The sequence below is a fragment of the Varroa jacobsoni genome, unplaced genomic scaffold (assembly GCF_002532875.2).
Source record: "Varroa jacobsoni isolate VJ856 unplaced genomic scaffold, vjacob_1.0 scaffold_1017, whole genome shotgun sequence".
NCBI classification, from domain to species: Eukaryota; Metazoa; Arthropoda; class Arachnida; order Mesostigmata; family Varroidae; genus Varroa; species Varroa jacobsoni.
Window position 1 is genome coordinate 111,482 of NW_019213919.1, and position 27,871 is coordinate 139,352.

Below are 27,871 nucleotides of genomic sequence, written 5' to 3' on the forward strand. Positions count from 1 at the left end.
TAAGGAGAAGTACTTGAACGCATATTTAATGATGCATAGTCTACTGGCCAGCACTGGACGTAGGCTACATATATTGAAAGAGAGTCCATAAACAAACAATGATCAAGATATCGACGATTTTTGCGAAAAATTTACACGAAATACATTAATTATATGAAGTAGCTCATGATTACCATACATAGCATCCTTATTATATAATATGTGTATGTTGAGTAGCTAGCGATTGCTCGCCATTGTTATAGAAATTTATCTGTATATAGGAAAAAAAATAGAGAATCAGAAAAAAAAAACGCAATTAAAAAACATGCTCTAGTGTTGTGGGAGAAATGATCCGGTCACTGGAAAATTACGGTTGCAGCTTTAGTTCAATCGTGAAGTATCAGTTAAATCGACGTCCAGCCGATAATGGGGACAATCGTTCAATAACACAATGTCGACATGACGTAGGTATATTTGACGCTGGTCAAATGAAGGACTATTTTAAAATTGAATAAAATAGAATAATAATAAAGACTAGTGTGAAAATAAATCAAATCAGGCGTGCGTAAGTAAGCAAGCATTGAACCAAAGCACTAGTAAGTGCAATCGTAGGCGCTATAATTATCCGACTTAATTATATATAAAACAATTAGAAAAATACTCAAGGTGAATGACTGGATTAGTATTATTTTAAATTAATAAGCGAAAGCTTGAAATACGAACCGGGCAATATAATATATAGGAAATACGCAAGCATCTCGAAACTGATAGAGGCCTAATTAAAGAGAGCGGAACTTTCAATGTGGTTGTGTAGCACCCCTGCGAGGTATGATTGCTTTACGTCATTGTCGTTTCCAATTTTAAAAAGCGGAAACCATTAGGAAAGCAACTATAACGTCAAATTGCATACGAAATGGTGGATTTTAAATTAAGAGGATTAGTTTTATTCGCGATTATAGCTCTGAAAAGAAAAAAAAAGTAGCGATAGGAGGAGCAGCATCAAATAGACTTGTAAAAGGAGCGAGCGTGAGAGCTAGAACGTAGCCGGTTGGCAAGCTTAAAAAGTATAGTTTCGAGAAAAAGTATGTGTAGGTGGATTTATATCGTTCGCTGATTTCATACGATCGACAGGTTAACATTTGGCGCATATATGCTGCGACCTTAGGCTAAGAACACCTGGGTTTTAAACGTTTGAGCACTAATGTCAAACGACTACTGTCAAACCCCCTTCCTCTCTCTTTAGAGAGGTTTTCGAACAACTTGGAAACCTTCTCTCCATCTGTTTCTTAATCAAGCTGACACAAATTTACGTACGTCGTTTGTTTCAATGATCGCAGAACCGAATTATTCATCAATTGAAGGTAGTCCGAGGCAAAATAACTATATAACGTTAGATGGATGAAAAAAAGGACTCCTACTTAACACCAGCGTGCGTCTTCTTCTTGCTCTGCCTGTTGTTTACGCGGCCCTTACCACTCTCACTTTCCCGGGGCCCTCCGCCCCGTTGGAGAGGAGGCTTTGGTGTTCCGATTGGTACCATGAAACATTCTTTACGAGAATCAACTCTTGTGGTTTGCAAGTTTTTTTTTTACCTCCAGCTAGCTAGGTGCTATAGCGGGAGCACCACGTTACCACTAATTACAATTCGCCGGTGGTGCTAGAAACTGCACTAGAATTAATGCTAGTGAAGATGTGGACTTGTTTTAAGCAAAAAAGCCTAATAGGAGATTTTGCATCGGGAGTATTTGCTTTAGACCTAAAACAGCCTGTGTACAGTGAAACAAAGTAGTTGTTGGTTCTGCGTAATCATCTGCGGAAGTTCCCCTTCAAACGTCATTCCTGTGTTCACTATTTATGAAACTGGAGTTGTTGTTAACGTTAGAAGATTTTCAGTTGCAGTAAACAGCGCTTTCATCTCGATGGGGTGGTTCTTAAATATGGGGTTGACGCAATAGACATAAAAAACAACTGTGAACAACAACGGAAAGCAACTGAAGGCGTTTTTACATCATTCGAGATTGACAATTTCCTCGAGACTATAAATTTTCGTTGCGTGGATATCGATGTCGACCTCAAATAGGATCAAGACAGATAAGGTCAGCCCCACCATTCGGCAACTACATCCGCTTGAACAAACGTAGCCGATACAACGCTTGCCTCCAGAGCCACCAGTTCTACAATTCTCTAAAAGTGCGCCAGCCACCTTGGCTGTACCTAGCTAATTGATCATCGATCATAGCATTCGACCATCGTTCTTCACCCGCCGCGAACTTAAAATTTATCTGCTTATCGTGCCACTCTGTCTTCGTGTTGCTAACGGTTATACGATATACTCGTAATTAAGTTTCGTCCGACCATTGGTTCGTTTGTGCTTGTTGATAATCGCGGCAGAGTCAACAGCAGCTCATTAGTGCCAGATAAGTCGATAGGGTATTAATACAGGAGCATCGAAAGGCTCGACCTGGCGGGACCCACTTAACTACCGCGACTCGGCATCAACGAATAGAAGAAACATGTTACAGCCATGGCTGCTATTATGCGACCACAGTAATAACAATACTAATAATATTCATCATCATTGTCGTCGCCGTAAACAGCATTTGCCGTCCCAAGCTGCCATAAGGTACCAATAATCAGTAGTAGTAATTGTAGGCGTTGTCATCGGTGTCACCTTGTGGTCGAGCTGCCGTTCAAAGCACTCCCTTTAAAAGAGGTTGGCAAGGAAGAGGACCAGCGCCGCAATCCCCTTCCCCCTTCGCTTCCCCCGTCCTATCAATAACAACAGCACTACACTATACAAGTAGAAACGATACAGATAACTGTTACCACTGCAACTATCTGTTGTATAACAAGCAGTAGGTAGCGGCGCTACGAAGCGCTTCTTTTCTAAATCGTTCAGGTGGGTTTCATTTTGTTTTTTTTTTTTTATTGATTCTGCTGGAACCCTTTCAAGAAAAGTGTCGCTGCATAGGAGGCTACTAGCTACCTCGACTTGTTTCTCACGGTTTGCTCTTAGCGTCAGCATCATGACCGCCATATCAACAGCAGGATGCTGTTAGTCCCGATTCGTCAGCCAGTTGTCTCTGCAGCGACGAACGGAGTACATAGAACTTTAGGCTCTCGCGAGGCGGGGCACGATCATCGGGGTTCGGACAAGCAACGACGAGCCACAGCCGCCTTCGGTAGATTGTTTTCTGTATAAGTACTTTTCGTATCGTTAGAAAATCAAAAAGAGAATCGAAAAGAGTTGACGAAACTCGAGTGGAATACGCCCCCGGGTTGCGCACACGGCTGCAGAGACGCAGTAGACGTCTCTCACATTAAATTACCGATCCACTCCATCCTATTATGTGGTTTACTCGTTCACTGACTGTCGAATCGACCAGTCAGTGCCATCCCTGAAAAGACGCCTGAAGAACTGCAGAAAATCGATTTCGCCCCCATCAACTCCGCCGCTGTGACATCACTTCAAGACGACAGTTCAGTTAATAACACCCCAGTATTGTTACGGTCAATGACTGAGGCGTCGATGCGCGGTCGGCTTAGGCTGTTTCAGTATATAGTTATTAACATTCTATGTTGACTCCAAATCGCTTAGCAGCCAGCGTAGAAGCGCAGCTCCTGGATGATGGTCAATTCTTGACATCATTTTCTGATCAGGCCGAGGTTAAAGCTCGGCTCTGAACCGACATGGCCAATAACAGCTGCATCTTCGACGGATAACCTTCTTCAGCATCCGCTCCTATTTTTTGTTCGTATTCTTTACCGCCCTCTTGGCGGGTGGCAAGCACAAAACGAGGCGGTATCCAGACACTAGTAGTCAGTAACGTTAACGTGCTCAACCGTAACGAAATCAAATGCACGAAGAAGAAGGGTCTTTTGGGAACGAGTTGCTGGGCCACAAACGGGATAGCTCTCGTCGTTAGCGTCTATCCATCCGGTTACGTCCAACGCGGAGCGTCCCGTACAAATATAGATATATATGAAACCAACTTCCCTCGTCCAATCGGTTTTTCGGCCGCAAAACAGTTGGTCCGAACTGCCGGTGCGACTAATCCAACCCTCTGATAGAACGAGGGATTTACACTGCCAAGCGGAGCCAAAGGTAAACTTGATGTGGTTGGTAGGCACCAATACTGCTCATGCCTACGCAGTTCGATGCGTAGGCCAGTTAGCCTGACTGCGGGAGCTGATGATACTTCTGTCCAGTCCAGCACGGAGATGTCGAAGAAAAACCGCCATTTTACTTTACTTAGTAACTTACTGTGCCTACATACATAACAAATGCTACCGAAAACGATGGTGATAGTGGCACCGGAAACGGCCGCAAAATTCATTCGTACAGTCAGCTGCCAGTAAACCGTAGTATTATCACAATAAAGAGAACTTTTGCTCTTTCTATGGTGCGTGCTTCATAGCCCATTTTGTTATGGCTGAACACGCAGCTGTACAAGTACTATCGAAGGACTTTAGCGGCTTACGAACGTTTCCAGCCACGATAGGAGACCCGACGAGTTTGATGAAAAACTGTTTATTGAACTCAGGAGGCTTAGCAGCAGAGTGCTACTATGAGATACCATAGAATAAGTTCAAAACTCGAAAGAAAAAAAAACCATCAAACCGGATATTATAGCCGATGTGGTAATCAAAACAACTGGCTAGGTCGAGCGTAGACCCGTAGTGCGAACCCGCCAAGTAGAATAACGTAATGCAGCTATACGGAAACGGGCTTTATAGGTTCATAGGTTTCTAATCAATTGACAACCGTATTCGACCGACGAGGGCGAGAAATGCATCATCGAACTTTATCACAGCCACTCGGGTTATCGTTGCGCTTATGATATTATACCTGCGCGCGTTCGCCAGCGCCTGTCAGATACATTGGTAAAACCTGCCGATATATGGGTTTCGAATTAAGAGCACGTTAATAGATGACAAACGCATTCGAGATGAGGCGACAAAAATTAGAAGGAAACGAGCAACAAACCCACGATTTGTTTGAACTAGTACCGCGTGCTGGTGGTCTGTGAGTGTATAGAATTGTTATTAGTAGTATTATCATTAGGCGATGTCTTATAAGGATCGTGGATTCGATAATAGCGCGATAAACTAGAAAAAACTGAGGTTTTGCCTGCTGTCACCGATCTACTGCGAAGTGAGTGTTCAGGAAGTGATTTTGGATTATGAGAAGCTCCTGAGAAATTGCCTGCCTGAAAGGGATACGTCAACCGAACAGTTAATTCCCATAAAGTAGCAACTTTCCCACTCAATGAGAAGTTATGCCGAAAGCACGCTGGAACGAGAAAATCGCCGATAAAGCCCAAGTACTATGGGCGGCCATGAGGTTGGCCTATGGCAAGTACCCTGTGGCAAAACAAATTCTGGCTTCGAATACTCAAATGGAAGGTACATTTATATTCTATACAATGAATAATCGGAATAAACTTGAGTACTTTACGCCATTTTCACTTATATGTTGCCAGTTAGATCCTCTGTCTTATAGACACGCGCACGCTGTTGAAGCTCGCCTATGCATTGAACAAGAAACATAATGCGATGACGTCGTTCGAATAAAAGCGTCTCGCGTCAAAGCGTAATTTCCTATCAACTTCCTTGCCGTACCACGTAAACGTTTCAATTAACTACTGGCAGTTACCTGTGGTAAACCGAGTTCGTTTTTGTCACCAGTTGTCTCATCTTTGTATTTGCGCCAGCAAATTTGAGGGAATCCGTTAAATTTATTGTTGAAGCCCCAGGTAATATCTAATCTAATGGAAAACTAATACATTTACATATAGCATTTAATATATCGAAGTAAAACTAAATGAATGGTTTGTTTGCATAGGTTTCTTGCTACATTGAAGGAAGCTTCTACATGTTATAACGATTCTGCTCTTAATCGTTACGAGCAATTCCATCTCTAATAACTATGCATATTGGAGACGCCATTGTTACATTGTGTCGAAGCAAATAGACCTCAAAGAAACACTAGTACTTAACTGAGGTTGCACTCAAACGCAGTAAACCGCTTGCCGATTAATGGATACAAAACCGTCGCCTGTTATTTGTCTCTACCAGAGCAGCCGAAGCTTCTCTCCTAACACTAATAAAAAAACAAAAAAAGTCTTCGTGCAATGCCACTGTATCTTTTTATACCGGGTGCCACAAAACTGCTCCAGGGTCGAATTCTGTTCAACAGGGGAATATCTTGAGATATGAGTCTCAGCAAAGTAAAAACAATGAAAGGAAACACTTATAGACAATCACGAGATACTAGATTTGGGCCAAACCCGGATTATTGGAAATATGTGTGGCCAGCGTGATAGACTTAACGTTCCTAGCACCGTTAACGGTGACCAATAAATTCCGTAGCAATAATAGTAATATAATAAGTAAAACAATTATTTTACTCAAACGTTCAAGTTAACTATTTAGTTAACTATATTTAATTCAACTAAGTAAAAAATACAGTTCTGAACCCTCTTAGTTAGGTCAAAAATGAAGCCTTTTTTGGCTGAATGGATAATCAAAGAAGACGTCTTAAATCAGGCGAAGCTATGTTGTGAATTCGTCTCTAAGAATATCGAACGAAGCTAAGCTCTCCCGTGTTATTAAACACCTGACCGGTTACAAAATCTGATGATATACGAGTCAACAAAGACATCATCGCCATGACCACCTATATCTATATGACGGAAAATACAGAAGTACAATATAATACGAAGCTATATTACCTACAACTTAGACTGCGCGAAGTTTGTTCACTTAACAAAATAACAGCGTTATAAACAACAATAAATAAACTGTCTCATATATTCGTTGGAAACCTGCCTGTGCGTAGATCCTGGCGAGATTCTACCTCCTAATGGCGGGCTAAAACATGTTTTTTCTTAGAACAGATTCCTTACGTATCGATTTGTCTCCGTTCGTTGCTTTGTTTACCTGGTATAAAGGGTATATTTGATTTCTGTTTTCCCAGGGAGTCCAGGAGATATCAACTGCGGCGGCGATGGACCTCAGACGGATGATGTGCGAAATTTGTGGAAATCTTATCGTGAGTATCGATGTGTACATATAGTTTCCAGTGAGCGTATAGCAATGAGAAGCAAAATAGCTACTAAAATGGTACGACGATGCACATGTTAATTTAACAATGTTTAGTGAAAGCTTCGTTATATAATATTTGTAATGTTATATATTATTTGATAATCAATAATCCACCTTTTATACCTCGTATGTCTACCGATGCTCATGCTTTTGCTTATTTGTTGTACATAAATTGCGACTTCGTCTAGAAAGGTTTGTTCTTGCTGTTAGAAGACTTCGTTTCTGTCACGTGTTCCACGTAACCAGCTAAGTTTCGTCAACGTTTTTCTAAATAAAATCGATTTTTTTATGTTGTACAAGGGCAGCCCAAGGTCGCTGTCAATCGACCGGATGACAGTGTAACGTAGATAAGACATCGTAGTAGAGAGTAGAGAATTACGGAGCATTTCATTGCTGAAGCCGTACTTAAACGTTGGAAAGGAGCGGACGCGGGGTGTGCACCATCACATATGTATCGACAGACGGTAGCTGAACAGTGTTAAACGGCATGTAAACAAACCGATTTTATGGGATTATTTGTTACTTCTGTCTACGAAGATCCAGTCGGTCGCTGTAGTTGCGAACAAGTTAGCTAGAGAAAAAGCTTAATGGCAACTCTATGATGGGCCTGATCTTTCTTTCTTTTGTATTGTCATAAATACAAATCATCATACCGGCAACACTACTATTGTTACTGTTGCTGATCGAAATCGGTCGCTTTCCATTTGTTTCTATATTCTTCTACATGAACGCGTGTCAAGCGGCTTCACGTAGCACCCTGCTGTTCGCATTGTATATGTAATAATTGTTGTTCCTCACACCGCCCTGTTTGTCAGTCCGCATCGTAAATTAGTAACATGATGGACGTGCATGTCAGTCCATCAGCCTGAAACCGATGCCTAAAACGTGAATGTATCAGTGGCTAAGAGGTAAATGCTGCGTCAATCTTGCCGACGATAGGATATCGGTAACCGTCTACAAATTGCCGTCACGAAGTTAATTGAAAATGATGAACGTCTATGATGAGCTAGCCGCTTCGATCGGGTTGGTCAGCAAAAATAACAGTACTTAATGTGCTCACAGAAATCTGCCATTTATGTAAAGTGTGGTCAGTTAAACTGGCGAGCTAAGCCGCCATATTGGCATAGACAGTCTACATAAGAGCGGTATTCGAACGGACCGATCGGTGAAGTTCAGATTCATCTCTTAATCAGTGCTTTTGTTCTAGACCAATGCACCTCGGAGGGTGTTAAAAAACAAATAAACATCTTCGTCAATTTGCAACGAAACTATACAGTGGAACGACAAGCAGATGTCGATAGGCTGATTCTATTATCAAGCTATATGGAATAAGGCACTCGGTGAGCCGATCATGAAGCGCAGTGTAGCATACATATACTCATAGCGTTTCGTGCGTACGTATATTCTATTAGATCATTTAGCACCTCACTATTCTCAGTTAGCAGTAGCCCCTATGCGGATGAAGCCACAGTGCCTATGAGTGTGTGCGTATCAGTCGATGGTTTTTGTTGGTCGTTGTCTTCGTAGTCTCCTTCTTTCGGTGGTTTTCGTTTTGGGTCGACACGAAAATTTCACCAGCCGCTTTCCGTTCAACACAAGGGTAAAAGTTAACTGTGAGAGAGTCCATTCAGCGCTGCTCATGTTGGTCTGTCCGCGTTTCGCCTACGCGTTCACTGTTAAAAAAAGAGAGGCTTTCCTTCTTCACCATATCGTTTTGGCGTCATTTGCTTTCGTTAGATGGAGAGTGTCACCTACAATTGAGTCGAGCGATATGAGCTTGCCAAGCAGACTCCTCGCCTGTGTAGCTGGAGACGCTGGCGGGAAAAATCGGTCGGTTTTAGCATCGGCCCAAAGGTGCGGTTAAGGGCAAAAGACAGAAATGCAATATGATTATTTCATTGAGTCTAGCCTCTTGAGTTGTCTCCCTGACGAGGACCACACCGGCTTTGCCCAATGACTTTGTTGTTTTAGAATGTCCTAAATGAGTGCTGGTTCTACGGGACTCGTAGTGCTATTTCGAAAAGGGTCCCGAAGGCATCGTCATAAAGAATGTTAGTGAAAAAGAACATCTACCCGCAGAGCGCCTGGTTTGTTCCTATCAGAAGGAAGGTTGCTCGTTAGTTTTTAAGGCGGTTAGTTGTTCAAAGCTCTTATAGGGACATCCTCTGACCTGAACAGCAGCTACCGACTGGCCCCAGCATATTCGCAGTTCCCGCTATAACTATTATGCGCCGACGCGAAGCTCACGTAAGCGACTAAACATGACGGGTTTCGAGATTCGCAACATTTAGAACGCTGTGCAACGTGATCACGCATGCTGTGCTTCATCGCTTCTCCCTAGTTCTCCCTATAACAGCCAAAATAGCGATCCGATTAAGCTAACAATGCACAAAAAAAAAAAAAAAGAATTGGCTTATACTTAACAGTTTACTGACTTCAATTTTCATTATATCCTGGGCACTATCGACCGCTCAGTACTGCCCAGGCATCTAATCGAACCTATCGACAGTAGGAACGTGCATAGGAGCTAGGGCTGAGCTGGGTGTGTCAGCTGCGCAGCGCCACTCAGGCGGCAATAGCTGCGAATAATAAACTTGGGAAAAAGAAGGAAAAAATGTTCTGATGACTCACCACACGTTCAACGTAATGGTGACTCAAGGCTAGTGCCAATGACCCATGCTAATAATGAACTTTTCTTTGTGTACTAGTAATATATTAATTCAATGTAACTTCTAACCTGTAGCGCGCGGTGAATATCCCCAAAAAATGGTAGCTTAATATATTTGGCCTGTAGTCAAATAAAACATCTATTAGTTTTGACGCGTTGGAAAACATCGTCGTGGGATTCAAACAGGTTCCATGAAAAATTGGCGTCCGAAATTATTTATTAATAAAAATTTCCAACACGATCGTTAACGTAACGTTTAGGAAAGCTAACATTAAGATAGTTACACAAGCAGTAATAGGTATGAAAGAACCTAGCCTGTAGCCGATACTGATCCGTGCGTATATCTAATCTTGTAACCTATCGAAACACCCGAGTCAAACGTTTTTCTTCACTTGGAGAAGATGGGCTTATTGTTAAAGCGTTCGTTCTTCAGCTAAGGGTAGGAGATAGAAGTAAAGGACGAAAGGCTGTTATTTGATGTGTGCTAGAGTCAAGGAGATCGCTTTATAAAATATATATGTCGTTGATCTATAAACTACAATATAACTTCAATTTGGATTCATGGCTTTGTACGCATTCGTCTTCCTTCGCTGTCATTTTCAGTGTATCACATGCAACAAAAGGCACCTTCCCCAAAAAGGATCATCTGCAGCAAAGATCTTCCAACTCGTCCACAGCACTATGGAAAAGAGTTAGTATTTTTTTTTACTACATTTCATTTGTTCATGGCTCTGCTCAGTGGCTACCCAGATCCCTTAAGTGGCTCGCAGTTGATGTTGTTGAAAAGCAAACGTCGGACAGACTTAATTGCATCAAAGGAAAGCTTGTATCTGTTTTCAGCCGACACAGCGACACGGCCAAACGCCGTCTTGAAGCCTCTTGTTATTTAAGGACTAAGCGTTAGAAAGCTATTAATCGAGAGAAGGCACAAAAAACTGGAAATGTATAAAACTGTGCACCTGTATTTTATGTTTCTATGCAGATCTATTTTATGTGTCTGTTTGAATGCTATTTATATTGCAATGTGTAACACAGGCGGGGAAATTAAGCTTTTCAAGCAGCATGCTTATGAGAGAAAACACTTAACGCTAAAAAAGAACGAGAAAAGACTACTTTGGGGGGTGATTTCGTTGTCAAATGCCGTACATGCAAACAAATCCTTGTTTGCCTAGAAGCGTTTCCTGCCTACGTTTACATGTTGTTTAGGCTGGATCTAAATTTATCATTGAAGGTCACAGTCAGATCTGCTCTGACAGTTGTATCGCCCTATATGACATATCACTGAAGAACGAAATCTTTTTTTGGGGCAAAGTCTAGGCAAAAACGACTGATGTGAATGCGAAAACATTGTGGTATATTGCAGACAAAGTGCTCGTTCGTGAAATTTCGTTTTATAAGCGTTTTTATGGTGTTAATAATGTTAGAAAATCTGTACAGGGTGTGTGTTCGTTCTTTATTAAGGCCTTCGTTTACAAGCGTTTTACGAAAATGGTTCCCCTTACGATTTAAACACTCCTTGCATAACTAACGATAATGATATATCAGGTGGGAAAAATCGAGCTGAATTATTATTAACAGTACTTAATTGAGGGCGTCTGATCATAGGTTGGCGGTGGGTGCTCAGAAGCCCGGTACGCCAGTGCGGGTGAAACGAGCGTCGAGTGCCTGATAAACGACCCAGTAACACCGTGCCATATTCGGAATAATAAAAAATTATTTTTATTTCACGTATGAAAGTCATTTTTCAAGGAAGAAGTTACTCGATGGGCACCGAAAACCGAGATTGGAGGGATGACATAAAAAACAGAAGCAAATGCTATTTGGATTGTAGACATTGCGGGCGTAGTGAAATAACGGGTCGGTGAAGTATAATCTAAAGCATTTAGTGATAGAACCGCTGAACCTAGTAGAGATGTTTTAGTTTGGCTTTGGGTGAACGGCACCATGGAACGGTTGATACTTCAATGGGCTACAGGAAATGTATTTAGACGAGTGCGCTGTTTTTAACCGGTAACTCACACACATAAACGAAAAACAAAAGCATTTGTATTGGGTGGGAAATTATCTAACAGGGCTTACGCTATAAAGCTTACGTTACCACGGGCACAACACTTTTAGAATACGTTATACATAATTGTAAAAAATAAGTACCAAGAATGGCATTTAGTGATTGAAATGAAGTGGTACCCACTAATCATGAGATATAGACGTAATTCTTTAAAAACAAACATCTTCAAGCTACTGGTATACTCCATAGGGAGAGCTTGTTCCGCAGGGGCCGATTATCAAATTCTTTTAAAGTTAGTTGTATTCCACTCGGAACTAAAACAAATTCATATCGTATCTCTTCACGGTGTTATCTACCGGAAGCGAGGCCTGTCGACTTCGATACGAGCCTCAGCAATTTAGCTACGCGACTGCTGAACGCAGACTTGGCTTCTCATTTTCAACAGACATTCTTAATTCGAAAATGTACGTAAACATATGGGAATTAAGAGTTTGTCTGTGACTTGAAGCTGGCCTTACCTGCCCATCCTCTGTAAACAAGTCTTCCTTTGTCGCGAGTTCTGGACCTATTAATTAATAATATAATTAACTATCGTAAGTTTTCCGAATCACTTTGGATATTTTTTCGAAGATTGTGGAGGGGGCCCTGCTCGACACACACAAGGTTCTTCGAGTTTCTACATCTGGTACTGCTACTAGAAGTTGTTTGAGATGCCTTGCGGCCTCTTTCAGCACGAAACAAGATGAGTCTCCGCTTAGTTTCGAACCTAAACCACGTCACTAATAGGCGAACGAGTTACCACTGCCCCATCACGAGGATTTCTTCAACAGTCGTGTGGGAGCGATAAGGTCAGAAGTTAGTATAGCTAATAAGCATTGATGTTTTCATAAAGCTATCAGCATCATATGCTAGCCCGGAGATTTGAAGCAACGGTGTTGAGTCGGCATCCTCGATGTTTCTAGTTACCATGGCAACGCCCTAACAGGTGCGTACCTACCTGCCTGCTACGACTGTGAAGGGACACTTATCGAGTCCCTGTTGGCGACTATTAATTTAGACATTGTGCACAATGAGACTACAAAAAATCACTTAAATCGCAATAGTCGAGGATTAACCGTGTAAATTAGTGCGCTCATCATTTAAGACACAACCGCCACCGATTCATCAGACAGTCAGTGACAGATGACGCCGTATAATTTATCGATTTACATTTCTGCGCCATTTTGGGTTACTCAAGGAATATCTGGTTGTACGATTTTTTTTTGTTTTCAGACAGATCCATATTTACATTTCTGGATTAATAATTATGTAATGCGGTACTGTTGAGTGACGCAAGTGCTTGTGTACGTTAAAGATGTATATAATATATACATGGTTAACATATATGTATGCATATATATTTGTCCTCAAGGTATCTGCAAACTAACGTGCGAAGTAGATATATATCCACCTACTACTATAGGGAAAGCCATATACTGTGTGAGCATGTACATAATGGGGAGACGGGGGGCATTTTAAATAGCGTAATGCGGACTGGCCACGTATGTAGAGTAACATTATGAAAAGGTTTTTATTTTTATTTTTTTTAATTTTATTTATTGTAAAAAAATATTTGCTAACAAATACTAGAGTTTTTCTTAAACACCTTGTGCGAATACAAACGGAGCCATTCATTAAACTGTCGAAGATCGTTGCCGCGTAAAAGAAGCTCCGTTACTATTTGAGATATCACGGGCATATTTGTATTAGGTTAAGGGGAAGTAGCTATGACGTTTGGATGTTGCCAACTAAAAAGCTATCTTCTAGAGCTGCTAGAAGGGCATTATAATACGAGATTGCCCCTGTGTTAGTCACTGATAGGCAGGGCAGTTCCCAAGCGATTGATTTCAGCCCTACCAATGACCTAGTTATGTGCGTCATAAGTTCTGCTCTCAAAAAACCTTTCCGCGTAGGTACATCGTGACAGCCATGGGTAGAATGCCCACTCAATCCTTTTTCTATCTTAAACTGAGATTTATCGCCTGAACAAGAGGGCGTTACCAGAAACAGCTCTAAAACAATTCCAAAATAGACATTATACTAGAACGAATCCTAGAATATTGGAAAACTAATATATTCGATGTGATATTTTTTTCCTGATGGGCAAGTTGAATAGCGATTGGCATTGTGAGCTGCCCAGCCCAACGGGCACGTAAAATCGTCAATGTTGCAATGGCGCTTCCACTGCCTCGATGTACTCGTGGGTCGATGTCGATGAATCACAGGCCAAAAAAGTGAGGTATCTCAGTTTTGTCCAGCCATGTAGTTTCGAACTAATTCCTAGTTTTCCTCTTATCACTTAGTACTATATATAGTTTGTTAGATATTAAAAGAAGAAACAATCGAAGCTTTATCAGGGGGTCAGTTCTGTGTCATTCCGCTACCATATAAGGCGATGCAAAAGCCTCTCGGTATGGGGGGTCTTTATTTTTTTACAAGTATATATACGTTTACTTAGTAGATTGTCTGAAGGAGACTGGTAAGGTGAACCCGAGCGGTTTTTCTGTTTGGGTTATCATGGTCTATTTGGCCTTACTTCTATTATCGTATAGCAGTATTTTTTTCCTCTTCAGCTGCAGTCTAGTACATGAAAATCTATCCTTATTATTACCCTATTAGAACAGTATCTATATCCAGTCTGTGCATAAGGATCCCGCAATACATTTTATTCAGTCATGTCCATATCTTTTTTAAGATCCTGTTTCTTAATCTAATAAAATATTCGTTCGAAAAAAAAAATATATATATATTTTTTTTCTGTTTTGTTCATGCTATATATATACATATATCTACATATATATAGTATGAACAAATAGAAAAATACGACCATTTGGGATACATCGACATTTTATAAATTGCCACATAATCTAGGTATTTTAGAGCTTCTAGATAGTGAAGCGGTACGTGCAGAAGCCAAAAAGGGTTAAGGCAGTAAAAATGACTCATTTAAAAAAAACATATGCATACATATATCTTTTGACCGACGGCGCGGCTTGATGCTGCGGTATGGTATTGTCGTTGTCCTGATTAGCGATGGCGCTTGGTGTCGCATATTAAACTGTAGCCGAGTGCCGTTCGATAGTGCCATTCCAGAGCGTGATCGGCCGCGCCTGGCAATCCAATGCTGAAATAAAGGTCAAAGCGAACGAATGGCAGTGGATGGCAATCGTACCACGAAATCCAATGACCTCGATGACGAAGATGAAGCGTCAGTGGGTCAACGTTACTAGATGTCTCCCACAACGCAAGAAGACGGGATGTCACAAAAAAGAATCAAAGTTTATAAGAACAAGAAATTGTTGTTCTTTTAAATAAGCAAAATCACTACGAAATTTTTTTCTATGTAGGATTTTTTTGGAGTGAGAAATGAAAAGCGACCTACCACTAGACTCGTGACATATTTTTTTTGCTACACTGAAAAACGTTTGGGCAAAAATAACAACCAAAAATAAATTACTTCTCAAATATTTTTTTTACTAAATCTTCGAATCGGGGTTTTCAATAGTATGAATTTTTATTCCATATTAGCTGAAAATCGGGTACAATTATCCCGATATATGAAAGCACGTAAGTGGAATTTATAGCAACTTAATACTTTCAATATTCTATAATTAGGATACTGCAATAATCTACTATGAATGTAATATCCCGAATAATTTTGTCCCGTGTTAAGTATATTTCTAAAATATTAGCATGCCTTGCAAAATTACCTGCCAGTAACTAAAGATTAATTTTATAGTAGCAATGCTGATAATTTCTTTATTATGTTGAACCGTTTTGCCTGAGCTATCCTCATTTGAAGAAGTAAATTACTTCATTAGCATAATTCCTGCGTTCTTCAGACATTACAAGAGTTGGTCGTCATTTCCTTCAAAATGTAAGAAATACCCATAGTGTATAAAGTTTATCTTTTAATTATTGCGTGCTTTTCAGGTATCACGGTGCAATGGAGCGAGATGAAGCTGAACGGTTAGTCCGCGCGGAAGGTGAGGGGGCTTACCTGGTCAGAGAAAGTTCGAGAGAACCCGGACAGTATTCGCTTGTCTTTCTGTGAGTTTATACCGAATAACTTAAATTCATCAGATAAAGAAACTCAATAATAATAATAATAATAATGAATTATTCAAAAAAATTCCACCAAAAAATTGTCGTATCAAACAAAATACAAACAGGAATTGTATGTGAGCAAAAGTTCTAGGCTCAAACGTTGTGACTTTCGTTGATCATATACACTGTGGATGGTCAGCCACTCAGTTTGTTAATTTAAGAAGAACTTTTGAGATAAACTTCGCGACTCATGGTAGTTTTAGGAAGCTCATTTATCCCAACTTTGTTTCGATGTCAAAGATTCACGCTTACTGCTGTACAGAAACACGTAGTATCATATGCAAAAGAGACTGGAAACTCCCACATAGCTTTGCCTAACGCCGACAGCGATAACGGTTGGATCTGGTCTGATATAAACGTCGTCATCGCTTGATTTGCTTTGGCAAGTTAAATAGTTATTACGTTACGTATTAGTCTTCGCCTACGAACCAATGAAATGATCGAACTGGCAAATGTTTTCGGTACCTGTACACGATACCTGGGTATTTGGAACCAACTTTCGATACCTTTTTCCCATCATTCTGAAACAAACGAATCGTACATTGAGAAATTTTACCACAGATTTGTCGTAGCCTGTGACTCAAGAGCTCACACAATAATTACAGTATGTACAATAAAGTGCTTGCATTTTCCACTGCAGGTTTGATGGTCAGCCAAAAAATTATCGGCTATATTACACTGATAACCAGCATTACGTTGGAAGCAAACGATTCAATACCCTCCAAGGTGAGTATTTCATAGAAATCAAAGCTGTATTCGGTAAAATCGTAAACCAATCGATATTGATCACCTCGGAAATTGTTAATGAAATGTTCCTGTCCTCTGTCAAAAATTCAGCTATGAGAAAGAAGTCCTTTTGTACCTCTAAGAAATTGTAGACTTCTCAAAGCAAAAATCTTGTGTGAAAAAAACAAAAAATTGATTATAGAATAGTTGCTCGAGGTAATCAGTCTGACTCGCAGATGATGACGTCATTTGGTGTTAACTTCAGACGACCTAGCTAAGCTGCTGTACCAATTCACACTGAGAAACAAAAAAAAAAATTCCTCATTTTCCAAGAGTCTTGTTGTTATGGGTGTTCAACAATTATGATACAGTACGATGCATGTATTTTGCCTTCCGGGTATAAAAAGTTCGAGTGAACACCTTGATAATAATTATCAACGTGTTGAGTGAAACAGCTAAAGGTATGAATCTGTAATACTTGTATCTGATGTGCTGCATGTTTCGCGCAAAATTACGCCATAAAAATAGAGTAGTACTATAGCAGTTGGTTCAGTCGAGAGGACAAAGGTGATTCAATGAAAATGTGGCCGCATTAAACTGCGAATTTGCGGTCCGTGCCTTCACTAGATTTGGTCGCCGATGGCCTGATCACTATGTACCTGAATACACATGCCGGGGAATATATTCGACAAATGTGCAATGAGGTATCGTACGAGGACTCTCCATACCTCACGCTCAACCAAAGCAAGAAGCATATGTACTACAAATCGACTCGACGCCGAATGAAGGACAAGAAGCCACCCGTTCCACCTGTCAGGTGATAATAAACACATTACTCGCACAATATTTACTAATCGCTCCTACTCATTTCAATAACGTAATTGTTTTCCTTGTCGAATTTTTAGTATGAATATCTCAATTTTTATTTTGAGATAAATAGAGGTTGGATTTTCTATTATCTTATAGTCAAGCACTTCAGTACTGATATATTTCTCCTAGTTCGTCAAGTTTTATAATATGTAAATGAATAAACTTTTTCACGTTTAATTCAGGCGCCACGACCCGCCTGCTCCTCCAGCTCGTCCTCCACGCGTCGAGGAAGATCAGCCGTCCGTCATCGATGGAGCGAATCATCAATACGACGAACCGGAATTCACTGTAAGTTCATTGCCAGTGTCTTCTTAATGGCCAGTATCTTCTTAATGAATAGACATTGAATATCGATACAAGTCGCTTACTTGTTACTTTCGATAATTTCCTTACTTGTTAATAAAAATTAACAAGTAACAAAGCAAAGCAAAGCAAAGCTGCCTTGTGTGCTTGGTGCGACTTTGCTTAATTGCATTGTGTTCAATGATCGCGTCGTGTCACCACTCTCTAGAATAAAACAATATACTATACGCACTTATTGACGTGTACAATCTCAGCATAGTCATCGGGTTACTGACCTTCGCGAAGATGTGCAACATGTTATCACAATGATTGTACATCAACAACCGAAACTATGTCGGTGTGGAACATGGCACGGTAGTGACATGAAATTCCTCCAACAAAAGAATTTTGACATCTTTCTGAGCTGAATAAGTAAATGAGTGAGTGAGTCCATAGGAGAGGACGTATCGAGTCGCAAATAATCTCCGCAGTAGCGCTATGTCGTCTGTCCAGCATTTGTTGTCTTTGTAGCAATTCTTCTCGTGGTCGGTTGCGGTGGTACTCCTACGGCCTCCTCGCTTTTGACAGACCCGAGACCTTTTGCGCGTTTCGCAGCTCTACGTTCAGGTCAGTGCCTATGTTTACCTTGCCTCCGTGCTGAAGGCAGACCATCATGGTGGTGGCAGTGGAAAAATTCCTATTACCATCGAGAGTGTTACTCGATTTAGAGTGAAGTGGGCTCAGAGAGCCGGCAGAACTCGGACAAAGCTCTTGTGTATCGGACGAGGTCTTGTAATGAATCGTCGGCAGTGGTCCCTTAACCATGAACTCGGTAGGTGACATTGTACTACAAAAAAACAAAAGGTTAGACAAAAAAGGTTGGAACGTTTTTCGTGACGAAATCGCAATTTTTATTAGGTGATTGTAAGCAATGAGCCTCAACTGCTTAGCGTCTTGTGACGTATTTGAAATTCCGATGCATTGCTATGAAAATAGTCGTTTCGATAGTTATAGATGGTCATCTGGATTCCATTAGATGTATTTCTTTTGATATCGATACTTAGTCTTAGTTAGTCTTGGTTATCTTCCCATGTCCAACTGCCCCATCCGTATTGCACTGCCGTAACCAAACGAGATGACCGTAATGATTATTTATCATACGCCATCGGCCTTGTTGCAGCAGCCTCTTCCAGATCCAACTGTTCGAACGGTGATACGTTACTACGTACGTATTCCGTCTCTAGGCAACACGTTAAGACGCCATACCGCTATTGTCACCATTCAGCTGCTCAGCGCAGGTGGCCAATGGCCAGCCATTTCTGCGAGACAGTAAGCATGAGTAATGGTTGAAGTAATCTGACTTGGACGGCACTGTGCCGCTACGGTGCATCGTCAGTTGGGATCGTCCGCCTTCACCATTGCCATTGTTGCTCGCTTTTGGCGATATCGCTTTTTTAGTCTAGTGATGATGCTGTCGCATTGTCTCCTTTCTGGGCAAGCCTACGTGTTGTTGTCAGCCGGCTCGGGACACCCTTTACAGTTCAGACTGGAGGGAGCGTACTCGTAAGCATCGTTGTTGCGTCTAGAATGGCTGGCGTGCTGCCCGCGAAAACTGAGAATCAGGCAACAGCAACTGTTAGACCCTTAGCGTCGTGCGTACGTTGATATGGTCCAGCCATACGTTATTATTGTCCAATCTATCTGTTCTGGTTGTGGATATGTCTCATTGTGTTTATTACTTCATTCCGGCGGGCTCTTGCCAACGGCGTTATTTGCATCGTTACCATCCACTATCAGCCTTATCAATACTGCTCTTTAGCTATTAATTCACAAAGGAACTGAACACTAAAAAGATGATTGTCTATTGTCCTTGTGATCCTAAATGTTCCGGACGCTAGAAGTGTATGTTATTGTCAATATATGGATATCACATATTATAAATATAATATGGATGTCAAGCTTCTAACGTGTACATTTATTAAAGATCTAATGTCGACTTCGTAGGTTGTTCCGAAAAGGAAAAAACATAGTAAACCTGCTGACTTTTTGCGAGGAGTGATCATGTTCGGACAGATTATGTGTTCGTATCTGCGATTGAGGGACGGATGACGCTGGCATATTGTGGCTCAGTGACTCAGGAAGTTGGAATAGCCTCAAGTTCAGTTGCTCCAATGAAGTATTTGACTTCAAGGACGGCACGAAAAGCGAGCGCTTATAATCTACATTGAAAGATCGCTTCATGTTTATATAATAAATTCACGCATATATGGACATTTCGTTCACATTCAAGTGAACATGACACATATTCATCTAGATACTAATGTACAAATCTACCGCTGTTCTGAGAAATCGTGTGAGTCAATAATCCTCGTTGTATACTTGGCCGTTAGTCTTCACCACTGTTAAATTTCACAGCGACTCAGCAAGGCATTGTGATTTTTACAGGCTAATTTTCTCACGTGAGCCGTGTGCATTATTGGTACAGAGCGTCTTATTGACTATGTTCTAATCACGAATCTAAGACGGATCAATCTTTCATGACATGGGCAAATTGCAACGTTTTCAAGTAAAAACGAATACCCGAGGATTCTGTGGAAGCATTCGCCCTTCTTCAATCTCGCCAATATTGACTCATCTGTGAACATATCACTACTTGTTTAGAGCTTTGTCATGCATGTACACCGCGAAAATAACGAAGAACGGCTCCCGTTTTGTTATTGTGTGCACAGGTGTATCCTGTTTAATCTGATTAGCTCAGCGCATCTGATAGCGTTACGTCATTCTTATTGCGTTCGAAGCGTGAATGTTCGCTGAATGATAACAGGTCATTGATACTTCTTTATTACGGAAATTACATTGGTTAGCAATGTCTTTATTACTCGAAATAAACTGCTAGAACAAACGTTGCCTGTAAGGGTACATAAGGCAATTGGTTCTTGCTGCATTCGAGATTTTGAGCTGCACTTCATAAAACGTACCATAAAGTTCAAACTCAAGAGTTTCGACTTCACCCGCCTCTAGCTTTATTATTCAGTGTAAACGATTTTTCAAGATATACGGACTTTGAAGTAAAAAAAAACATACCAGAACTGAGAGCTATATGTCCTCTTCAGCACACGCTTTAACCAATACGTTTGTATATCAAGCATGATTGTTTATATTGATTGGATGTTTCAACATTAAAATTGACAACAATATATGAGGCTAATGTACGAAATGTACGAACTTACCTTTTGGCACATGAAAAAGGCAAATACGGAAACAATTTCCTGTCGTATTTTTATCCCTTTATTCTGACCAATAATGAACCACTCGTTGTAAAGTAAATTTACATTATTTGCATGGTTATTCCCCACGTTGTAATCGAATAATTACCATGCGAATGTGCCATCCGCTTATGGAATTGTATGGATCTTAAAAACTGTACCATTACAGCAACCACCTGTATCCACTCGTAGCGGCGTGGGAGGCGGTGCCTGCTCAATGCCTCCGCTAAGTGAAGCCTGCCTAGAAGAGCTCCCTGAACCTCCTTCTGACCTTATGGATTCTCCCCCACCCGATGATCTACCAAAACTTCGACATCCACCGAGCAGTCACAGCAGCAATGGGGCACATATGGGGCTAGAAAGCTGCGTTACAGTGAACAATGGCGAAAGTATTGCACAACATCGACGATCGGAACCCCAGCAACCGATTAATCGGCGATCTTATGTCGAGGATCCATTGCAACAACAGCATTACCAACAGCCCGTAACAAATCTACGAAGGCTAGCGGATGCTCCACTTCCAACAAGCAGCCATGAATCTCAGCCATTTGCTGAAATTATCAAGGATCAGTTTCAGTCTCAACATACCAGTCGACGGAATGTGGCCGCTATTGCTGACGTCGATGGCGGCATTGCGCAAGAAAGGCCGCTAAGAAAAGGTTATCACCATTATAACCAGGGAGGAGCTGCCGTCCCATCGGCGAAAGGCGTCGACCAGATCCGACATTCGCATCATCAACACGGTCTTGGACACGGCCGAGACCGGGGTCACAACCGAGATCGAGATCCTCACTCCCATCAAGAGCCTCGTCATCATCGGCATTCGCAGCAGCAACAGAAAGACCACCATCAGATCCTTGTGCACAATCATCATCGAGAGTCCAATCACCAGCAACAGCAGGTGACGCAACCGCAGCATCAGTTGCAGCAGCTGCAACAGCATCAAAAGGAGCTTCAAAATCAGCAAGCACAAAAACAGCAGGCCTATGGGCATGGCATTCTGATGGATCGAGGTGTTGCCGGAAGCCGGGTACCGCCTTTGGGCTTTCCGCTGGCATCACTACAGGACAGTACAGCCTGGTCTGCGGACGTCTCAGATGACCGGGTGACGGCATTCCACGAAGGATCGCCTTCATCAGAAGCTGACGATGAACGTGACGACAGTGATGACCAGGAAGAGGATTTGCCGAATGCGAAAGACTTCGAGAAAGCCCATGTTTTCAAGGTAGTAATGATGTGACACTTTCTTTATCAACCGAAGCTTTTTCATGATCAGTCTTTATTTAATTGGATCATTGATCACCAAGGTAGCGCAGGCAATAAAGGACGTGCAACAAACTGGTATCCGGTTTCGTAATAATCTCGCAGGACTTAAATTTATGCTATATTTTTGCTATCGGCTATCACTTCCAAACGTGATGGGAAGTCTGATGAGGCACATATGGGCGCGTGCACCTTTTAATCTTCGGTGTTCCTCCTATGAATCTAAAGATGGTGCGTACTTTTGGGTCGAGTGAAGCCCATAGGTCTATATCGCTGTTTGCCAAATGTAATTGGCATTTATAGAAAATTTGTTTTTCAGGTTCACAACTTCATGGGATTACCATGGTGTGACTTTTGTGGAAACTTCATGTGGGGGCTTATTGCACAGGGCGTTAAGTGTGAAGACTGCGGCTTTTCGGCTCATTCCAAGTGCTCTGAAAAGGTTTATTGTCCAATTGAGATGAGCTATATAGATGTCTTTAGGGTTAGGATTGTTAGAAGCAACTCGTATATATTGTTACTCTTATATACGGTCTCAGATTGTCTAGATTAATCTCACCTGTTTTAGCGCAAACTAAAAATTAGCGGAATTTTTAATTGAAATGTTACTTTGTTTACTTTTTATGCGCAATAGACATTTGGGCTAAATCAGCAGCAGTAGTAGTCATGTGTCTAGCAATATGATTTAGGTTGAACACACATAAGGACGGCCTTTAGAATAAAATTTCTAATGTCACTGTATGTACAGATTCCAAATGATTGCACTCCCGAGTCGAAGTTCGTGAAGCGCGTCTTCGGAGTAGATTTGACAACCCTGTGTAAGCTGCATGATATGGCCCGCCCGTTCGTCATCGAAATGTGCATCAAAGAGGTACTTTCAGCCCAATTATTAGTCGATCGGCAGAACTGAATCGGTCGCCTATCATTTGACTCGCTTCCGCATGTTGATATAAATAATGTCAACCAAATATATCTTTTCCGGCTGCAGAAAGACGGTTTCCGAGCATTTCTTGTGATAATTAATAGCGTCAAAACTAAGTGTACATTATTATTTAATACCTAATTAATTGTATGGATATTTTGCAAGCCAATTACTAAAAACTTAATAGCTGTGAAACGTTTTGAAAGATAATTTACTTTTTTTGCCAGGTCGAACTTCGCGGAATGCAGGTCGAAGGCCTATATCGAGTGTCTGGATCAAAAGACGAAATCGAACAGTTACAGGCGTCATTTGAACAGCATGGCGACCGGACTCCTTTAGACATTAAGACTTACGAAGACATCAATGTCGTGAGCGGTTGTCTCAAGAACTTCTTCCGCCTTCTACCTATTCCGTTAATTACCTATGACACGTACGGAATGTTTGTGAATGCGGTTCGACGACTCGAGCTTGACGATAAAGTGGATGGACTAAAGGCTGCCGTGAGGTGCCTGCCGCCAGCGCACTATCAAAGCCTTAAATATTTAATCCAGCACCTTAATAGGTTAGCGACTGTGATAGTAAAATAAAAGACAGAGAATAATTAGTTGTGTTGATCCGCGCTGCGGTTTGCCAGGCTTTTTATTTACCGAAGTGAATTCCTGCAGTACATAAAATATGCCAAAATATATAACTTAGTTATTAGGGATAGATGCTTAGCGCTTATGAAAATATTTACATTTTTCAGCCGTTAGAACACTGAAATACATTTTGTAGAGAACTATCATTTATTAAACTTTTTTCCCTATTACTGTTTTCCTGTCATCTTTTGTCGATATTAGGGTAACAGAACACGCGAAGTTAAACAAGATGTCAGCAGATAACCTTTCACGCATCTTTGCGCCAACGCTTCTCCGTTCTCCAGATTCCATGGGGATCGACCTTCAGGCAGCTCTGCAAACCGAAGCCATTGTCGTAGAGACTCTAATTATGAACCACAGAGCGATCATGGAACGCGGTGATTAGTTATCGTAGATCGATAGGTAAATATAACACTAACATGTACTTACAATACAGACAATGTGGCTGTGAAGTTCCACCGGTGAGCACGTAAGACCATGTACCCAATCAATATTGTGGACTCTTCAAGTTAATCACGCATCCTAAAACTATCATTGTTTATTCATAATGTATCATGCCGTCACAGTCGCCCGTTGTAGGTGTCTTGAAGATAAACTTTCTCTGAAAGTACGGTTCGAGAATATGTAACGTTACCGAGGCATTCAACAAGAAGCTTTGGGGATTAAATTGATATTGATCTCGTAATTGTCAAAAAGAAGATTGTCCGCTGTATCACCGATAAGGTCGTATTAACAACCATTTTTTGGGTCCAAGTTGGTCCCTAGACGTTAGTTATAACGACAATACAATGGTCGAAAGCGTCGCAAAGGTGATTATACGTCTATGCAACCATTTTTTTTTTTATAGTGACCGTGAGACATGAGCTGAAAAAAAAAGTCTAGCTGACGTTTTCAAATCCAATTTTAGACTTGGCAGAACTTTAGAGAGAAAAAACCTGTGCTTAAAATAGATTGTATCACTAAAGGGTTGCATAAGTAAGTACATCCGAAGCAAACGACGAACGTAATTTTCTATGAATCTACATTAAATCGAATGGAATCAATGTAAAATGAACGATACTCCCGATATAGCTATTTCTAGTCCGCCAGCGATATACCGCTCACGGGGTGATCGAACGAGTCATTGCTTTATCGTTCATAAATAGAAAAGTAGCGTTAGGGCCACAGGTGGCCAAACAGCGTTATGGACCCAGTGAACGTTTTACCAGTGAAGACAGACGATAATTGTTGAAGTATACTTAAAATTGTACTCATTACCTTTATTCAACGTCATTTCAGAACGAACATTGCCTTGAAAAGCAGATATAACAGCATGTACTTGATCGGGTGGTGTGCTTTATGCATGGCCTGCTGTAAAACGTAATGTAAAGTGTGCCAAAGTAAATGTTCATTGAGTCTGTGTTCCCAGCTTCGTAACTGACTGATTCTTAGGTACGCGATACGGGAAACATCACACCCGATCGGACAACAAGCTTCGCTGGTAGCAGAGCTCTAGTTCTGCCATTACAATTTATTATTACGAAATAGTGAAAGATTCGAAACAAATGAATAAATGGACCACCAGCAGAAAAGGAATCAGAAATATATACATAAATATAATGAGCAAGTAAATTGTTAGTAATTTGCTGGCCTTTACAATTGGAATACACCAATGAAAAAGAATGTTGTCATTATTTTACTCGCTAAAAATGTGTTGTTTTCTATTATTACTTGATTAAATGAATCATGGGTTACGTTACCGATGCAGCGGGTCGCATACTATCGTCCCTATAGGACAATGATGGAACTGTGAGTGAGCGCACGCGAAGAAAAGGGTAGACAAACGATACTTGAACGAATTTTCGGAGAACCCAGGACCACTTTCCTGTGGCTCAGTTTGCGTTCTCATGTCGTCTAGATACACTACTAATAGTGACAATGCTTCGAATGATGAAGAAAATATTACTCGGGTAAAATAGACAAAAGCGTAGTGAAAATTCGACATGAACAGAGGACCCAACGCCAGTCATTTAGGCATATTTGTAGAAGTGACAAACATAATAAATAACAAAAATAGCCCCATTTTTTCGTGTTGTTATTTAACTGTATAATTTCATTATAACTGCTATCAGATTATTGGCTACGATTGATTATCAATCGGTTGATTGTGATGTAAATGCTATAAATATTAGATATAATACGTCCTTCTCTGTTTTCTTAGACTTAGGCTAAAACCAAAATGAGCGATTGCGCGATACTTCTTCGTACGGAATGAGTGGGAGACGCCATTACAAGAACTGTCAGGTCACTTTGTACCAGAGTTTAGGAACGCTCGCTACATAAATCAAAAGCTCTATTATCTCGCAGCAGTCGGAAAATTGCTCGTCTGTATTGTATTTAGAATCCACTATCAGGCTATTATTTTACTTTTCAATTTGCTGAATTGTCGTGAACACTCTAAAGCAAACGCGTCTATCTACAGGGAAAGCTTGCATGTGAGTTTTTTTCTCCAACAGGAAAAATACCGTATCCTTCCAGAATCAAGCGAAGCGCTTGACCTCGTCAACTATGAGTTTGTGTATAAGCAGTCACTTTGTTCATATGGTAATGCGATCAGGGCTGCCAATTTAATTAGGGCATCCCTAGTAAATTATCATGTAAACGTTTTCAACACGTAAAACTTAAAAACGACTCTGAGATCTCAAGAATTTTACTTCATACTACATAGTTGAGCAGAAAATGCAAAAAAAATACACATTTTCAAGGGTCCAGTGGGGGCATTAGGACCAAAGTTCAGCACCTTCTGATATAGTTTTTCCACGTTGTTTCTTACATATGTGACATAGTTATTTTTTTCTATTTTAGTACTATTGTCTGAACGTGCATTTATACAATGGAACGAGAATGAATTGCATAGAACTTAAACTGCGAAAATGTCCAACTTCTTCATAAGGTGGCTTAATCTTCTAAAGATCCTCTAATTACTTTTTACTTTGAACCTAGGATGCTTTAGAGTTAGAATTTCGACAACACTAACCGGATAACACGGTCAAAATTTATATGTATGCCTGTCCCTACTGCACAATGTTCGACGAAAGCTCTAGCGACAATTTATCTACAACGTTTCACATCGTTAAGTTGCGTAATTTAATAATATGCGCTATTTCTTAATACAATTTTAAGGATGACTTCGATTTAATTAAGCTGAATTTCAATTATTAGTACTTGATAGTCAAAGGGCGTTGGGGTAGTATTCATTCTGGACAGGATCCAGAATGATAATCATTTTTCGATGTTTAACCGATCAGCTGTGTTAGGTGAACTACAGAAAATGTTGTCAAAAAATAGTTCTTTAAGGGTGCGCTCCTATAACGTTAACGCTAACACAATATACGCCAATTCCGTGTATCGTACTTTCCATCATATAACAGCCCAGCAACAAGAAATGTTGAATTTCGTATCGTGAACGCCGACTTCGAACAGCATAATTTCGAAACCTGTTTCGAACAGCATAATTTCGAAACCTGTTTCGAACGAAAAGTGCTCATGGTAAACAATAAATGCACGTTTTATCGAACGCACACAAATCAGGGGGACTATGACCTTTAAACTCAATAGCGAAGTATAATCATTAAGAGCACCAAAAGACGACTCAGCTCAAACAAGGTAGCCATTGTTCGGTAGAAATAGCTTTCTTCAGATATATTTTTCATCGCTTACTTACTCCTGGATTAACTATAATACGTGTGAAAATATGCATTTGTAGAACTTCATAACAAATAGAGCATTACACTCATAAGCAATTTACGCATCAGGATCTCAATTACGTTTCTGACCGTTTTTTTTTTTGTCTATTCTAAAGAAGATCATGAGAATACGACGGATATAACGTAAACAATTTAAGATGATTATGCGGCGTCGCCGACGTTTAGACGAGAGTTAAGTCGGATGATCTGAAGTTGTTTTTTTAGTTTTAAATATTTGGAAAACGAAAAGGTTTAAAGAAACAGTGTGGCA

At 40.7% G+C, this 27,871-nt stretch overlaps 1 protein-coding gene and 1 long non-coding RNA gene across 9 annotated transcripts in view; one reads left to right on the forward strand and one right to left on the reverse strand.

The window, feature by feature from the left end:
• LOC111265819 (N-chimaerin) overlaps positions 1–25,936 on the forward strand; it is a 41,187-nt gene extending 15,251 nt beyond the window's left edge. For 4 of the 7 annotated variants that reach the window (XM_022842756.2, XM_022842754.2, XM_086970655.1 and 1 more), the window contains 11 exons: positions 6,959–7,033; positions 10,358–10,445; positions 15,735–15,851; positions 16,549–16,634; positions 17,262–17,451; positions 17,687–17,792; positions 21,222–22,277; positions 22,635–22,757; positions 23,064–23,186; positions 23,465–23,799; positions 24,077–25,936. In XM_022842756.2, the coding sequence (XP_022698491.1) occupies positions 6,959–7,033; positions 10,358–10,445; positions 15,735–15,851; positions 16,549–16,634; positions 17,262–17,451; positions 17,687–17,792; positions 21,222–22,277; positions 22,635–22,757; positions 23,064–23,186; positions 23,465–23,799; positions 24,077–24,260 (2,483 nt within the window). In that variant the 3' untranslated portion in view covers positions 24,261–25,936. Of the gene's footprint in view, positions 1–4,089; positions 5,386–6,958; positions 7,034–8,911; positions 9,334–10,357; positions 10,446–15,734; positions 15,852–16,548; positions 16,635–17,261; positions 17,452–17,686; positions 17,793–21,221; positions 22,278–22,634; positions 22,758–23,063; positions 23,187–23,464; positions 23,800–24,076 lie in introns of those variants that run through there. The other 3 variants (XM_022842751.2, XM_022842758.2, XM_086970656.1) reach the window with 3 other exon arrangements.
• On the reverse strand, positions 23,839–24,446 carry LOC111265825 (uncharacterized). Of its 2 annotated transcripts, XR_002683693.2 has the most exons (3): positions 24,305–24,446; positions 24,120–24,188; positions 23,839–23,896 (listed from the first exon to the last, which is right to left on the reverse strand). It is a non-coding gene; the product is annotated as an uncharacterized LOC111265825 (long non-coding RNA). The 2 variants fall into 2 exon arrangements; XR_015313208.1 differs by having other exon boundaries at positions 23,839–24,188.
• Positions 25,937–27,871: the final 1,935 nt, after the last annotated feature.